Source organism: Vanellus vanellus (assembly GCF_965231255.1).
Source record: "Vanellus vanellus genome assembly, chromosome: 3".
In the NCBI taxonomy this organism is placed as follows: Eukaryota; Metazoa; Chordata; class Aves; order Charadriiformes; family Charadriidae; genus Vanellus; species Vanellus vanellus.
In genome coordinates this window covers 46,843,893-46,861,121 of record NC_138907.1, presented here as the reverse complement: position 1 = coordinate 46,861,121, position 17,229 = coordinate 46,843,893, and the positions used below count along the sequence as shown (strand labels likewise).

Genomic DNA, 17,229 nt, shown 5'->3' with positions numbered 1-17,229 from the left:
TTTTTACTCTGCACTGGGTTTATTTTGCAGGGCTGAATGGAGGGTAGAAAAGATTTTGCTCTGTACCAGTGACCAGACAGCACATGGTAGGGGCTAGCTCTTCAACTATCCAAATGTAATCTGAAGCTCCCTTTTATGCATATCTGGTGTGTTAGGAGTTGCAAGGAATATCTTCTGCTGTGTATCTGTTTGGTACTGTTAAATGGTTAGTTATTTCAGTCTTAAATTTAAAAGCACATGCATACTCCAGTGGCTTGTAACGCCTTAATTCCTGATCACAGTTTGTCTTTACATGTCATATATGTTCTGCAAGTAATTTTGCAGGAGGCCAATGCTAGGAATTGGGCTGTAGACACCTTGCTTACTAGTCTGTTCTCCAGCTGGATTTCAGTCACGTATTCAAGCTCTGCATTAGACTCCTCACTTTCTAGCCTTTGTAGTGTTGCTATGTAAGTCTCTCTGTCCTGGAAAATGAGTGATGCAATTTGAACATGATGATGCCTAAGTTATTAATGTGCAGGGAAAGTGAAGAAGGAATATTTTTTTATTTATTTATTTACAGTAAAAAAACCCAAACAAACAAAAAAAAGAAAGGAAATAGCTGATAAGATCATCAGACATTAGGTTTAAAATTACCAAATGGGGTATGTACTTATGTAATTCATAATTCCATTTAGAAATTCTCTGTCACAGTATATTTTGGGGGACCAAAAGCATAGATAGCCTGTGAAAAGAGAAGTTTCTGGTGGATAGATGTCCACCTGTTGGTGATTCCACAACCACCGCCCTCCCCACCACCACCACCACCACCCCCCCCCCCCCCCCAAACAGTGAGGTAATCTAAGAGTAGTGTCTTGCTCAGGAGGTCTTCAGCTGACAAACATTAGAGGTTCAGGAGCAGTATCAAAGTAAAGGGGCACTTTGCACCCTGGTTCTTATGTCTCTCTAAAGGCCTGCTACGGTGTGCGGTTGGAGGCGGACTGCTAGAAGAGGGATCTTTGGATCTGAACCCCGGACTTCTTTAGTTCTTACAAAATAGGTAACAATATTTTTGATGCTGAGCATACAAAAGCACTTCAGTCATCTCGGAAGCTTTAAGTTCTTAACAAAGTGAATGCTGGGGAGATTACCTGGCTCTGGAAGTGTATCTAGCAGGTAAGAAAAAGATGTTAGGGCTGCAATGTGTGTTATACGCATGTAAACCCTGCATAAATCCTGGTTTATGTCCTTCAGATTTTTGGGGGATGTGAGGGAGAGAGGGAGGGGGTTGTTTACAGGATTGTGGGGCAGGATCGAATGGATTTGTCTAGTTGAACTAGCTGAAGAAACACTTCCTTAATGTCCAGCAATTTGTAGAATAGCACGATTGATTGTCTTCCCACCTATCAGCAAAGAACAGACATAAATTAAATAAATATATGCAGTATGTAGCAAATGAGGTTCTACCCTTACTGTGATGATTTTCTTAAATGTTTTTTAAATGATGATAAATAGTTCTGATAAAGTGAGCCTTCTCTTCAAGGGAATAGAACCAATATCAGAATATGTAAAAAGTAGAGAGGTAGCCAGATGTTCTCATATGGTCAATTTAAAATTATGGAAATTGCTTCCTTTGCTCAAAGCTATTACAAAATATGATCTTTGGAGACAATGAGGTTCTCTGACTGCTGTCTGTTTAATTGAGAACAGCAGTTAGTCAGCATCTTCCAAGCCTGTACCCTGGGTTGGCTTTAAATTGAGTGGGATGTCTGAAGTGCACCAGGCAGTAATGGATTGGGATGGAGGGTAATTTAAGGGTTGACTTTTGCTGCTTGCACTGAAGTAGAAGCTTCATCTAGGGTATTCATAGGACTGCTGCAAGGCAGCAAGCTAGCAATGGAATACAGTGAAATAAAAGGCTGGTAAAAAGAATTAAGTCTTATTGCAAATGCTTGTCTGTAAAACAGTATGTGTTGAACACATTAAAGTTCCCTCATTTAAGTACCTCAACAAACAGGAGGATTGCTTTTTGCATGTAAGCTGTGTGTTAAATGACTTATTTTGAGGTGAAGTATGGGACAGAGGAACGAAGTATTAAGCCTTTGTGTGTGATGGAGGTATCTGAGTGCATGTGGTTTCTTTTGGTGTCTCAGTCCATCGGTGAGCTCTGGGACCCTGTGAAGGTCTTTTCTGTGTTGAAATAATGTGCTTAAAAGACTGGAATTAAGGTAAAAGAAAGTGGTGTCCTTGAATCTGACAGCTTATGAGCGGGAAACGCCTTCTGTGTCTGCTTCTTGTCTGGAAAGTCCTAGAAAATATGGTGGGAAGGGATCCTGGGAGAACACATTTGATCTTTCTGGCCTTAACCTTAAAAACTATGCCAGAACTAGAGTTGTTTATCTGACCTGAAAACCAACACTGGTGGAGATTTACTGGCTATCCCAAGCAGTCAGTACTTTACTGTCTCTAATGTTTTTCCTCATCTCCTTTGCTGCAACTCAGGTTTGTTACTGAGGACTCAAGTTCTGCGGAAAAGTGAAGAGAATTGTATCACTGCTTTCTTTTCAGTTTCGTGGCGTGTAACAGTACTGGAAGCTACTGCCCTCAGTCCTTATCTTCACTAGACGGAGGAACCCTGCTTATTGCCGCCTTTTTCATGTCCTATTTGCTAGACTTGTGATCATTTCCATTATTTCTGCTAGATCCAGATCTCTTGAGTTGCAGCAGTGAAAACTGGACTGAGATAAGCCTTATTTGCATGGTTCCCTGCTCCACAGCTGGCACTGAGGTGCTTTGGTCTCTCCATGCACTGAAGACATCAGCTAGGTCAAAATGAGGGGTCTCTTTTCCAGGAGAGGAGCCTAAAAGCTGAGTGCTGCAGTGTTCAGTGTGGTGGTGGTGGAGTCTCTTGAGACATAATCCCTAACCACAATGCTGAAAGGGTAAACCATCATTTAGTGCTGAGATGTAACGAGAAAATATGGCCAGCAATAGTACTTATAAAATGCCAGTGAAACAAATTATTTAGAAACGTCTGTTAGTAGAAACTAATTGAATTCTGTGTAGACTGGAATATATAAAGCAGGATGCAGCCAAGAATTAATGAGAAAGAAAAAATGAATTGGCATGTGGATCCCCTCATCTGTTTTCCTTCTCAAAATAGCCTGTTTCTAGGGCCAGGATGGGTAGGAGTAGAATGATGGAACAACTGGACACACAAATACAGTGTGAGCATAATTATGTTGAAGAACAATGACAACATTGTTGAATGGCTGTAGAGGGTTGCCACAACTCCCACTGGAGTAACCCAGGAAGGCCAGTGGGGAATTGTTTGAGTAAAAAGAGGTGTTCCCGTGTGTTTTGGCATTCAGCGGTCATTTGTCACAATTCAACCCTTACTTTTCTGTTTGTAACAGTGATATTTTTGATGGCCGTGCTTGACATTCCATGCAAAATGCAAATGTTGATATATTTTTTTTCTGGCCAAAGTATGGGCTCAGAAGTCTCATCTGGGCCCAAATTCCAGTTTCCTTGTGGTGATAGGGATAGGATGAATCTGTTGAGCTGTGGTCCCTGAGAAACACAGCACAGATGTGGTTCACCTCCACTTCTGAAAAGGTGTTTCTCCTTTGTAGGAAGAGTATGCACACATGTACGTGTGGTTGTTGGGGCAAGGTCTCCCCCCTGCAGTAACTTGGGTGGTCCTCATTTCAGCCTGGAGCCTTCTGGTGGCATTTTGCAACCTAAAAACGACAAGAGTTTAACTGCCCTGGAATGGTCTTCTGGGAGAAGATCTCATTAGTATGTTCCATGTCTTTATTCCACCCCAGCAGCACAGAAGCAGAAGGGAGATCAATGCTAACGATAGATTATTGTAAAAAATGGATCATTTTACTAAACCAGCAAATGTAAACAACCCTGCTTCTTAAAATCCCTTTGAGGATAAAGAAAATAAGGAGTGAAAAGCCCGCATAGGTGGCTGTTATTCTGATAGTAACATGTTGTATTGAAAATGTTAGAAGAGAAGGAATGCTAATGACACAAAATTGTAGACAGTGAGGTCATGAGGAAAGTACTGAACTGTAAAGGTTTTCCATTTGTGGGATAGCTCAAAACTCTCTGATTTGACTAATGTATTATCAAAGGTGTTCTGGCTTGGACCAGCCAGGCTTGTTATCTGTCAGGTATGTAATTTTGGTAGTAGGCTGGCACTATAGAGAATATATGTACCAGAAATAATAACGTGTAATTGGAACTATGTTCCTTTTGTTTTCTAGACAGGGACAGAAAACAAATGAGAACTAACATATAGAGAAGTGTTTAAGAAAGTTACAGAGTTATGGTAGAGTCAAAGCAACTCTAAAGGACCACTGTTATTTCTATTTAAAGTTGAAAGTAAATCTTTTTGTTGGATGATAAAATAAGCATAATTCAGGTGAGCCTGGAATGAGACAGTTGCTTAATTGCTATAATTGCACGTGCATTTTCTGCTGGAATATATTGCTGAGGTATCATATGCAATTCTTCAGTTATTGACCTAATAATAGTGCAATTTTTTTTTTAAAATGTCAGACTTTAATTGTGTAACTGCCATCTAAGATTGTTTTAAAACTGGAGTGGTGAAGAGTAGGAGTTTTCTTAGAATTGAATTCAGAGCTGTTACTCTAAGAAAAGAGCACAGATGATAACTGAGCCAATTCTTTGGAGCCTTACCAAATTAAAACTCTGTGAAAGTGCTGCGAAGGCTGCGGTTTTGTCCTTGTCATAGAAGAAAGTAGCTTAGCATCCTGGTTATCTGATGTTTTCTATTGTAGTCTTAGTAATTCATCCTTGAGCAAACCAGACTGATATATTTTATCAAAAGGTGAAGAACTGTCTGTGAGGTGAATTTTACTTTTTGTCAATTGACCTTTTTTCTTCTTCAGATGAAATGGAACCTTTTTGTCACAGTTAAGTAACTTTTCTTTTTAATTTAATTTTTAGCTGATAAATTTAGACGAAAACTGGAAGAACTGGAGAAAGAGAAAAATTCCTTAAAATTTCAGCTTCCTTCAAGGCATCCTTCGCTTAGCAGTTTTTTGGATAGGTTTGTTACCCAAGTTCAAGCAGCATTGCGCTGGGCTGCTGATCATCGGTAAGTTTGTTGGTTCCTTATTATATAAAATGACGCTTCTGTTTGTCTCAAAATGTGGAGTACAATTTATGAATAATCTCAATTCAGAGTTCTAGCATATCAATGTGGAGCTTTTTTATGAAAATCCCTCCCATCACCCCCCTTTTTCTTTCTACAATTCTTTCAGAATTGCCCCAAAAAACATTGATCATGATGAACTGGTGAATTAAATGGAACTTTTCTCACGGATGTTGAGTGGGAGTGGGACCGAATCCTTGACATAGCAGCTTGAGCATACAACAGCAAGGCAGCCTGAGCAGTGGTTCCCTGTGGAGTTAATTCTGATGGTCCTTTTCAGGCAATGAAAGAATATTTAAATATAAAGTAAAAACAGATTCTTTTTTGATATGAATAGATCTTTTGGAACTTCCTTTTATGCATCACTTGTTAGGTGGCTGTAATGTGCTCAGCACTGTACGAAGTCACAAAAATAAATTCTCAGCTTTCTCTTGAAGGGATAACAACTTCAAAGGTTTGGGGGAATACGAGATTTGTTGGATGACCCAAGGGAGGTAGTTAGCTTAGGAAGAAAAAGTTGTCTCAATTTCTAGGTCTGTCTTCAGCTGTGCTACTGGTTACTGTTGTTGGAAAGAGGATTCTTGATAGACATTGGAAGCTATTCTCAAGTGCAATGAAAGAAGAAAAACCTTTTGTTTTCTGGCAGCTTGTACATATAAAGGCTGCAGTGTGCTAGTCAATACATTTGTGTGGAATTTTTGGTAGACGTGAAAATTAGATAAAATCAGTACACATAATAGGATTTTACTGCAAAATTTGAGAATTTTAAGGGTATTTTTGGTCTCTATATTATTTAGTAATGAGGCAGGTTTAAAACAAGCTGCACTCCCTTAGAGCTGTTTCCTTCTACCTTCTGAGGCTCTAAGGAGCTGTTTTACCATTCCTTAAAGATTAGGATACAACATTCTGCATTTTGTCATTAAGACACGTTCGATCTATGCATTAATTTGTAATAATGATTTTGACTTCAGAGGTGGTGTTGTCTTCGGCGTCAAAGAAATTGAGTTACTAAAGCATCCTATAAATACAGTCTGCTTATTTTTTTTTTTCCTATATAATGCGTGTATATATATTTATGTATAAAATATATACATTTATAAAAGTGTTCCTGTTCTTCAGATTATTATATCTGTAACTCTTCTCTTTGCACAGGTCTGAGAGCAGTGCCGTTCTTCAGGGTCAGATGAATATCCTCTTCGGTTTTCTGTCTTGTGCACACTCCTTTCTTTGAGCTTGAGTTTGACTGTTGTTGTGACACCCTTTCTTTTTCTCGACTGATTCTTGCAGCCTTTCACACTGCTGTCTGTGGTCTGACTCTCTTGTTGATGTGGAAAGTATACCCTTTATCTTCAGTCAGGGTGTTTACAATTTTTCTATTCCAACAGTATTTTTAAATAGTACAGGGTGGAAAACATGGCCACTTCTTCAAGGAAACTGTGTAGGCTTCAGTTTTTATTCTCGTTTTGAATTGGAACAAAACCAGTATACCCAAGGTTTCTTTTTTTCGCCTGGAAAGTTAAAAAGATGATCAGACTAGCACCAGAAGACCAGATCATTGCAATTTTACTGTAGTTAAACCAATCTCGTCTTTTTGCAAATAAAGAACTCTTAAAATGAAGTGTGTATGGCAGGTTATTTAGTCAATATATGAGACTGAAATTCATGCCCTTGTTTTGTTTTACTTGATTAAATTATGGGGCGAGTTTTTAGGCGAATGCTTTCGATGTTGATACAGGATATTGGGGGCAGGTGGTAGGAGCCAGGTTTGGTTATGTTTAGCTTTGGAACAACGCTGCTGTTCGTGCAATAACCCGGGTTTGGTGAGATCAGAGGGATCTTGTTTCTGTTTCCTCAGGACAAAGTAGGCAGGTGTACATGGGATTTCCAGGGAGGTTCTGAGAATAACCTATGTTTATCGTAGAACGCTTCCTAAATTTTGACCGGACACTTGGAAATTTCTATTGCATACAGCACTTGGAAAGATGCAGCTCTTCCTAAAAGAAAGCAGCTTCTGAGCTGCTGGGAAGTGTGGCTGGTTGGAGCAACAGTAGTCTGTAATGGTTTTAAGGCACATACATAGTGATGGCCTAGAACCTCACAGTGTGGGTGTCTCTTGGATCTATTTTGTTATTACAGAAATACAGTTATACTGTAATTATGTCTATTTTGTTTAAGTATTAATGACATTTATTTTAGTGCCAGGTTTTGTTTTGCTCTTTCAGTACATTCTTCAGCCCATAGAGAGGGAGTAAAGCATGCATATTTTCTGGTGGTCCTGCAGAAGAGACAGGAACCTCTTGTTTACACACTTGTTAAACAGCTGTGCATGGAGATCATAATTGTGTGATTAATCATGCTTAAACCATAGTTGTGATGCATGTTGTGTATGTGGCATGGGTCTATTTGCTTTGCAAGATTACAATGGGAAATCATGCTTCGAAAACATTCTTTGTTTGAGACAGTATTTTTTTAAACAAGATACTGAAATACATCTGTACCCTTTATGTGGAAATGCACACACTTGTCTCTGGAGATGGACATAGAAATGCAATTGGCTTTGCATGTTCCTGCGTAAGAGCATGTGTGCTTGCAAGACAAAATAGGTTTGCGTTGTTTGCAGGTGTATTTTGAGAGGCTGATTATAGATGTGACACTTAATGTGATGTACTGATTACCTTGGGGTCCAATCATGCAAAGATTTACAGTTGAGGGTTGTACCGACCACTGTGAGGTATCCCACTGACTGTGATTTTGAAAGAACTTGCTGTGCAAGAGAGAAGTAAAATTTTGGCATCGTGGAGCAAACACTCCAGATGATCTCTAATGTAGTCTCCAAAAGCTGACAGAAGCTGCAAAAATGGCTTTGGCAAGTTTCTAAACTTCTGTCTAAGAGAGTTTTCTCTGTATTGATAGAAATTACATGCCTTAGTTTTGTCTCATTCAAGGCAGTGATGGATAAATTTCTGAAATATGAAGAAGCTGGGGGAAGCCTGAAGCTATACAAGTTTTCCTTTTTCCTCCTTCAGCTTGTTGTAAAAACAGTGTAAATGTTTGAAATAATAAAGGAAGATATGCCAAGGAAAAACCTCTTGTTCTCTAACTGTATTTGTTTAACATGTAATTGTTTTGGTGATGGGGTGTTATGACTGTGAAGGTAACATATAGCATTCTGATCTATTTAATCTTTGAGAAGTTTATACTTGATGATAATGCTAATTTTTAGCTTTTGTCACTTTTTTCAAAGGGTTAGAGTTGAAGAAACCCAGCTTTGGCATGAAAACGAACATAAACTTTTGAAATCCACTTACAAGGAGAGGATGCAGGTTTCGGCCACAAAACGACACCGACTTTTTCAAGAAAAGAAATGGTTACAGGTAACAGGAATGCAAAGTTGTCTATAAGAACCAGTGCTGTGTGGGGAAAAGCTTGTAAGCTGTTTCACAGAATTAAATAAATTTATTGTAATAGTGACTTTGCTTCTGTGCAGCAATTAGAGCCTTGGCTGTAGTCCAGTTGATAATCTAAGTGATGATTGGAGATGGCAGCCACAGGAGTTGTGTTAATCTCATTATGGAGAAGCAGAACTGGAAGGCTTGGTGGCTTGTGTGCGTGCTTTAACTTTCCTCATTATCTTTTTAAGTGTGCTCTTTGTGTTCTAATTTGCTATTTTAATATTTCACTGATCTTCAGAAGTTTTTATTCGAAGACAAAAAGTTTTGAAGAAAGCAATCTTTCATCCATTTCTGGTTAGAATTGACTATAAATACATGATTTACCAGCTTTTGTTCCTGAAAGATGATTGATACATTTCATAAGGATGAAAGAATCATCATGGAGCAGTCAGCATTTGCCAACAATAACTTTGCACTGACACGTGATGTCACAGCGTGGTAATTTGGCAAATGGAATGTTTTTAAGATGGCTTCTGTCCAATTTTAAGTCTGCAAGCCTTTTAAGCAAAATTTAGCGCTCTCTCTTTCTCTCTCTTTTCATTGTCCTTCAAAAATCTTAGTTTACTGTCTAGTACAAGTCTTTGCTTCACCTCCTTTTAAACCTTGGCGGTCACACTCGACAATGCGACAATCTTGCAGAGCTAGTAGGTCTAGTTTTCTTTTTTTCCTATGGTCTTGTCTTGAAATCTCATTATTTTTGATACTTTTCTTCCTTTGGTGGATGTGATAGTATAATCATCTGTATGTATACACATAAATATATACATAAAACCCAGGAAGAAATGGAGAAAAACATCTTAGATGACCATTGCAAAATGTTACTTAAATGAAGAAATGTATTTTTCATCCCAGTCATCACCTTTTGTATTGTTTGGATTTCTTTCATCAACATATAAGAGGAGATATAGTCTAGTTTGACATTATCAGTGTCCAGAAAACTATTTCTGGTAATCTAGACATCCAGCCAGCCACCTCAAGATACTCAACTGAAAACTGCTGCACTTAAGACTCCATGCTAGCTCATGTTTTTATACTTGCTCCCAGGTGAATCTTTATTCCTATGTAGTTATACTAGGGACAAATTAGCCACATTGTTGTACAGGCATGCTATTTACGATCAAAATTATCACAAATTCCAGGTTCTGGAGAAGGCTGACCTGTGATGTTTGGTGGCTCCCAGCATCCCTTAAGGATTGCTTTTGCCAAAAATCTCACATGATCTGAAATAGTCATTATTATTTTTTATTTTTTTCTCAGCCCTACTTTACTTTCCTTGTCCTTCTGCCCTCTTCTGTTGGTTCTGCATTTGCCTTCAGGGATTTGAGAGACTGTGACAGTATCTAAAATTTACATATTAATGCTTCCACTGCAATCTGTACTTCATGGAAAACACCAGCCCATAAGTGAAGCTGGAGGTTTACAATCAGTACTGATTAGCTGATGTGTTAGAAATCTCAGTTTAAATTCAAATCCACAAAGTAAAACTCCAACTTATGTCTAGTGAGCTGAATAACATCTGCTGCTCCATGCTGAGACTTTAAGTCCTTTTTATCTGTCCCTGGAGGCTGACCAAGAGCACATTAAAAGCTTCTTGGCTTTTCTGGAAAAGAACACAGGAGAACTCCAGTTTACTGACTAAAACTTCCATTCTCCCAAGAATGCCTGTGAACTATTCCTGAGCAGAACAGCTTTCTCTCTGTGAATGCAGATTGTGTGCTTCTGGTATCTATTTATGTTGTAAAAACATTTCGGTACTAAAAGTGTGTTTGTAAAACCAAATTCTGTTCATCTTCCTTTTTGTTCCCATGTAGGCTGCTTATTGCAGTGATTGCAATTACTACTTTTTCACAGAATATGAAGGTCTTTGTATTAAGTAGGGCCTATTAAGATTTCTGGCAGCATTCCCAAACCAGTAACACAGAGACAGAATTGTCCTTTGTGCACACTAAAAGCCTAATTTGAGACTGAAAGAAACAAAACTGATGGTTTTGGCACGCTGACCTTTCTGTCCTTGACAAATGCCTGTGGGTTGAAACGTGGGCCACTCTGTTCTCTTGTCGCGAAATCTAAAACCAAAAAAGGAGGAAAATAATTGATAAATCTAGTGCACAGCACTAATATAAGTTGAAATTTTTGAGACAGTCAACCTTTTAACATGCAAGGGCCATTTCTTCTTGTTTAAAGTGATACTCGGGGAGCTTGTTGAACTGCGGCAAAGCTGAAAGTGTTTGTTGACAAAATGAGCATTACTGAACTAAACTTCACTTAACATTCTTTTAGTGTTTTCAAGGTAATGTAAGATTTCAAAGTGAAGCACTCAAAAAGCAAAGAAATGCCAAAGTCAGTTTTCTGTGCATCGTATGTCTGTTTTATAAGTCTTTAATTATGAGTGTGCCTTTTTTCCTGCATCCCTGCCTCATACGTTGCTGAAGATGGAAAGTGCTTGTTCAGATATTCAGAATGGCATTTTATCTTCATTACTCAGTATTTGGCCCCAGAACCCTTTTACTGCACGTGACTCAACCCCTCTTTTGGATTCAGATTTACTAATATGTGAATGGGCTTGTTTTACAGTATTAATCAACATGGCATCTCAGCGATTCAAAATCAGTTTTATCTCCATAACATCGCTTTGGGTGAAGAGATATTCTTATTGCCATTTTACAGATAGAGACCAAAGAAGCGAATTGCCATTAAAAAGCTATATGGTAATTTCTAATGTCAGTTTTGTAATGCCTAGTTATTTACCTGAAAAAGTTGTGGGTTTTGTGGGTTTTTTTGAGTGTGGGGTTTTTTGGGTTTTTTTTTTTTTTTTTTTCATTTTTAGCAAGACGAAATATGGTCAGAGCATGGAATTAAGAGCTGTGTTTTCTGTTGAGAGTCTGTAGATAGCACTTCAGAGACCACACTTGTTGGTTGTATGGCAAATGGTGAACATTCAATCAGTGGCTGTGTGTTGAGATAATAGTTTAAGTGGCTTGGAAAGTTTCACAGAGACTATAACAAATGTAGGAATAGAATAAAATTCTCCAGTATGGCATTCAACTACTTTGATAGCAAATAGTCCTCCTTTTATTTTTTTTTTTAACTCACTTTTTAAATTCTGGGACAATGAGTCAAGGGCCATATATCAAATAACTTTATTAACTCAGCAAACCAGACTCCTTCATGAAATGCTCCGTCTTCGGGTGCAAGCTATTTGTTGGGTTTTCAAGGAAAAATTAGAATGTGTTCTTGCAAAGAATGTCAGTATCGTAATGCATAGGGTTTGAACTTCTGGCAAGATGAGTACAACTGAGATTGAAGCTCTGGTAATTTTAAGTCAAGGGAGAGATTTTGTGCTTTTAATTAAAATGAAATATTAATAATAAAAAGGACCGGCCAGTCAGTGGGTCACTACTTGCATCCTGTGTCTGACGTTGGATTGGAAGTCTGGCGGAACCATTGCAGGGATATTCTGCAGGAGGACAGATAGACGGTTGATCACTTTAGCTGCCAGTCTGCAGCAAGATTCTGTCGTTGTGGTCGAACTGAGATTCTGGGTTTTTTTGGGAAGTTTTTAACTTGGGAAATACCTGTCTATTTTAAAGGTAAAAGGTGGCTGGCTGTTGGTGTTGGAAGAGGAAACTGAAATTTGGTGTTGAAATAGAGGTGGGGTGTTTCAGACTGTGGAAGCACTAGAGTTTATAAATACAATGAATTTTTGTCTGTCTATAAAAGAATGTCTTCTCATCTAATGTTGTGCTAAACTGGATGAACTTAATTCATGCTACTTCTAAGACTTGTACTGCATTTTTCTAGGGGCAGAGGGGTTTCTTTAATAGTGTTCATAATAAACTCAGGTTTCTGTTCTATGCAGAAAGAAATTGAAGACCTCCGAGCAAGACTGGCTGTATTAGAAGCAAAAGATCAACAGCTAAGAAGAGAAATTGAAGAACAAGATAGGCTTATTCAGGCACAGGACTGTGAACTTACTGCTTTACTTGGCTGCGTTTCTTTGAGAGAACTACAGGAAATAAGCAAGGCTGTGGATGACACTTTAGCATCTTCCTATCAGATTCCATTCAGTCTGGATCTTCCAGGGGCAATAAAGAGGTATTTAAATTTCATTATGCCATCAGTGATGTAGAGTCTTGCATCTTACCAATGTACTGTTCATTTGGCTGTCAGTTGTCTTCTTCGTAATTGTGCCAGCTAATTAGCTGGATTCACACACTTTAAAGTTTTCTAAGAACAGATGTTGAAGTTCTAATATTAATATACTTCATCAGGAAGGAAGACTGTAATTATTTGAAGGTCTTGCACTTAATTTTTTTTTTTTTTTATGGTAAAGAGCCACCTACAGAAAGCATATGTATCCATCAACTGTTACTATCTATCATCAGTTTAAACTATTTCTTGTTAACTAGTGGAATTTTTTTCCCCAGCTTGGTAATGCAGTAATTGCAACATGTTTCTCGCAGCCTAAAAGTCTGTACTAGGCAATATCCAAATAAATATTAGAGATGCTTCTTGCTTCAGTGAACTTCCAATCATAATCATGTCCGATGTGATGAGTGTTAGGTTCAGACAGTGGACTTGAGTTAGTGTGGGAAGGGATACAGCATGAAGACTTCCAGGACGCCTACAGTTAAATGCACAGCGTATGGTTCTTTTAAATGGAAAAGTAGCTAGTCTAACCTTTTGGAAATAACTTTGTCTTTATTTACAAAAGCAATAGAAGTGCTTCAGGGCCTAAACTGTACTGGCTGTCGGTGGAACGTTGGTGATGGAACTTTGAAAGCGTTAATGCTGCTGTGTCACCAGGACAAAATAAAATTCCTGTTTATCCTAACTTGCATTTCTTAAGAAATAACTATGTTGCTTGCATGTTGTCCTGTTTTTTTTCCTCCATGTTTATTGGGTTTAGTTTGGTTATATTAACATTCATGAGAAATCGCTGCTTATGTGTGCTAATTTATACAGATTTTCTTTTAAAGTCAGCAGAACATTTTGTAGAGGACATATTCCTCTTTTTTTTTTGAGGTTTGCTTAAAATTTTAAATTAGGTTGTGGGAAATAGTTTATTGAATTAACTTTAGTTTGTTTTAATAGTATCTTACACCTGTGTTGCTGAGACTGAGAAATAAAAGGTTTCAAGGGATCTGTCTGAGAACCTGTGCTTTGATTTGAGTTTTCTCTTAGTTTTGGATTTGCTTACAAAAGAATATTCTGATTTCTTTTTTTCTCTCACATTACTGATGCAGTATTTGAGTTGCACTTAACTCTTTGGGAGATTATTTAAACATGAGTTAAATTAGGACTGGTTCGGGAGGAACTTACGCAGAATTCCTCACTCACTGGTGCCATGAATAACTCAGTCACTTGAAGGAATACAGGCATTCATTATTTGAAGTGGGTTCAGAACTTTAATGAAGACTTAGAATTAATTTATTTCCTTTCTATTCATTTTTAAAAGACACCTTGAATGGAACTTTTCTGTTTTAGTTTTGTTTGTTGATCAACTTGGTGTTATCCGGGCCAATGATCAGGTGCTTCTGTTCCCTTTACCATAGGTGGAGTTCCCCTGTTGCACATGGGGACAGGTAAATGCTTCTCCTTCCCAACTTAAAAGCGAAGTGAGCTGGTAGGAATGTGTCACAGCTTGGCTGATGCAGCCTTTCAAAGAAGCAAGATATCACTTGCTGCCTATTCAGCAGCTTCTCTCCTCTCTCTCCTCTGTGGCGCTCTCTGAATTAAAAGCACCTTGTAGGTGTTTCCTTTACATGATGTAGCTTTGTGGTCTTCGTGGTTTTACACAAGGTGTACAAACACCTTGTAGGTGTTTTCTTTACATGATGTGGCTTTGTGGTCTGGTAAATCCCATTCAAAATCTGCCTAAGTGTTGTATATGCTGTGCCTGCTGCTGTATTGAAAAATGCACAAACCGCCTTGGGAGCACAGACGGAGATCTCCAGTCCAGTGGTGTGACTTGACTTTATCATGTGGCCCCTTCCTTGCCTTTGGTTCTCAAATCTCTTCCCCCAAACCACTTGCTACTTTAGGTGGCTGAAAGCATTCCAGAGCTGCGCTTGTGTAATGGTCAGCAGGCACATTTCTCACATGGGCTCTCTGTCACTTCTTGTTTTCAGGGCAGGCTATATATCCAGAAGGGCTTGAGGGGAAGACTATGTTCCTATGATGGTTGCAGTTAATTAACAGTGAGAGTTAGGCTCACTGTTGAACTGAACAAAGTGATGGGTGTCTTCCTTTTAAAGCTGTGCAGTGCATCATACCTCAAGCACAGTGATCTTATGTCTGCATCCAGTTGTCTTCTGTTCTCTCTTTCTGTGAGATGCAAAAGCAGCAAGCAGATAGTAAGACATCTGGTGTGGATACACTACTTCCTGTGTGCCGATGGGCATCCCCTACATTGTCATACAATCATAGAATAATTTAAGAGGTCATCTTGTCAAACCCCTGCTCAAAGCAGGGCCACAGTTTCCAAGTGAGATCAGGTCACTCAGAGTTCCATCTGTCTGAGTCTTGCGTATCTCCAAGGATGGAGATTTTGCAGCCTTGCTAGGCATCCTGCATTTCACCAGTCTTGCTGTGAGCTTTTTTTGTCTCGTATCTAGCCAGAATTTCCCTTGTTGCAACTTGTACTGATTTAGGATAAGGCAATACTTCTTCTGAAAGGCAACTGTATATTAGGTAACAGGTTAAAATACTTGACAAAGCCAGTTCGGCATATTAGTTGTTAAATATCAAGACTTTGGAATTTAAGTGAAAGAGATTTTTCTGGAAATGTACACTTTATTTTATGAATCATTGCAGAGGAAAAAAAAAAATAATTGTCTTCTAAAGTCTTGTAAAGTTAGGGCTATCTGTGTGAGAAATAAAGCTATTACTCATGTACGTATACTGAAGATCAGTGCTTATTAGAAAGTCATTCAGTATTGATGGGCTATAAATTACAAGCTCCTGGGTATTGGGTTGCAAGATACTATGTATGTATTCTAAAAGCATTGTTCTAGTCAGTGAAGTAGTGCTATAATGTGCTTTTGCATAATTATTTGTTGAGTACATGAATTGCACTGAGCACTGCAATAACACAGGGCTGATGTGAAGCATCTCTTAAGACAATCTGTGCTATAATGAATCATATTGAGTGGCTTGCAGCTCACTACAAAATACAAATTGTTTTACTTTTCTTGATCTAAATGCTATTAAATAGCAACTTATTAAAGCAAACTTCAGGGAATGTAAGAGAACATCTGAAATGAAGAGTAATTGCCCAGATAGAAGTGTGCAGAAGCAGGAGAGCAAGCCAATGTAACATTGGGCTGAGCATTGTTTCCAAGCTTATTTTTCCTGTCAAACGTTGTTATATTCAGGAAGGTTAATAATGCTTTGTTTTGTCTTGTTTATATTCGGTACCTGGTGGATGTTTTGAAAACAAAAAGCCTTTGTCAGCATGCTTTCAGTTTGAAGAACTGAGAAATGTTAGGCATGTTACTCTGGGATCTTTCTTGGGGGCTGTTGGAAGTCAAGGTTAAAACCTGGCTGGTTACTGTGCAGACATATACATTAGCTTGTGTTTTGATGGGGACTCTCGTGGAGGTTGAGACCAGAATGTGATTGTTTTGCTCATCCAGACAGGCCTAATTGCCCTTAGTAAATTGAAGGGTGTAATCGGTATTATAAACCAAGGAAATTGCAGTGCAGAAGCACAGTTCGCTTGCGTGGGGTTGCGTGGAGGTGTGTTTAAAAGGTGGGAGCAGCTAATGTTGTGTGCACCGACACATGTCTGTGTTTTAACTAAAGACGACATACTGAAATCAGAGGGAAATAGGTCTGAGTCTTTCAGCGTGAAGTACTTTCTCCTGGAGATTGCAAAAGGTAGCAAAATGTATCATTTTGGTATCCTGTACTGAAGAGGACATAATTTCAGAAATAAATGTTTTTAACTAACATGGCTTGAATCTTCTAACTATAAAATAAGACCATGTTAATTATTTGACTTGTTCTTTTCAGTACCTGTTGTTTCCTTTTTTTGTTTCTTTTCATTTCACAATGAAAACTGAGGAAGTCTGTTATACTTCTGTTCATATTTAGTTTCACTTAGCACTTTCTTTTTTTGGTTTTATCCGTATCTATAGATACATGTGACTGTACAACATGTCATCCTTAAATAAGTTGCACAGTTCCATCTGGACTATTGTCTGTGCACTGAATGCTGGTTGAAAGAAAGAAATTAAATTAACTATCTTTCAAAATATTTGAATACTCCACCTCTTCTTCCACCCTTCCCATGGAACCATTTTTAATTAGTAGAAATTTGTTCCACAGTGGGTGTAGGGGGATATTCTGAAGATAGAGAAATTCTCTATTCTGTATATTAGTTATTACAGTACAGTCATGGCCAGTGGCACAAGGAACTGAACTTGAAGTTTTATGCAACCAGTTCACCCTGCTTTAGTGATGCCTGGAGCTTATCTGACAAAGATTAATTCAAAGTGAAATACAAATGCTCAGGGGGTTGAAAACCTTATTAGTTGGAATATACTCAAAGCATTCGGCAACTTCAGTTGAGGCCAAAGCCTGATAAAACCAAGAAAAAAGGTG

At 38.4% G+C, this 17,229-nt stretch overlaps 1 protein-coding gene across 1 annotated transcript in view; it reads left to right on the top strand.

Moving 5' to 3' along the window:
* The window catches only part of DISC1 (DISC1 scaffold protein), a 189,948-nt gene that overhangs the window by 33,881 nt on the left and 138,838 nt on the right, over positions 1-17,229 (top strand). Inside the window, exons 3-5 of the mRNA XM_082480189.1 lie at positions 4,963-5,113; positions 8,415-8,544; positions 12,482-12,717. Coding sequence (XP_082336315.1) covers positions 4,963-5,113; positions 8,415-8,544; positions 12,482-12,717 — 517 coding nt within the window. The remainder of the gene's footprint in view (positions 1-4,962; positions 5,114-8,414; positions 8,545-12,481; positions 12,718-17,229) is intronic.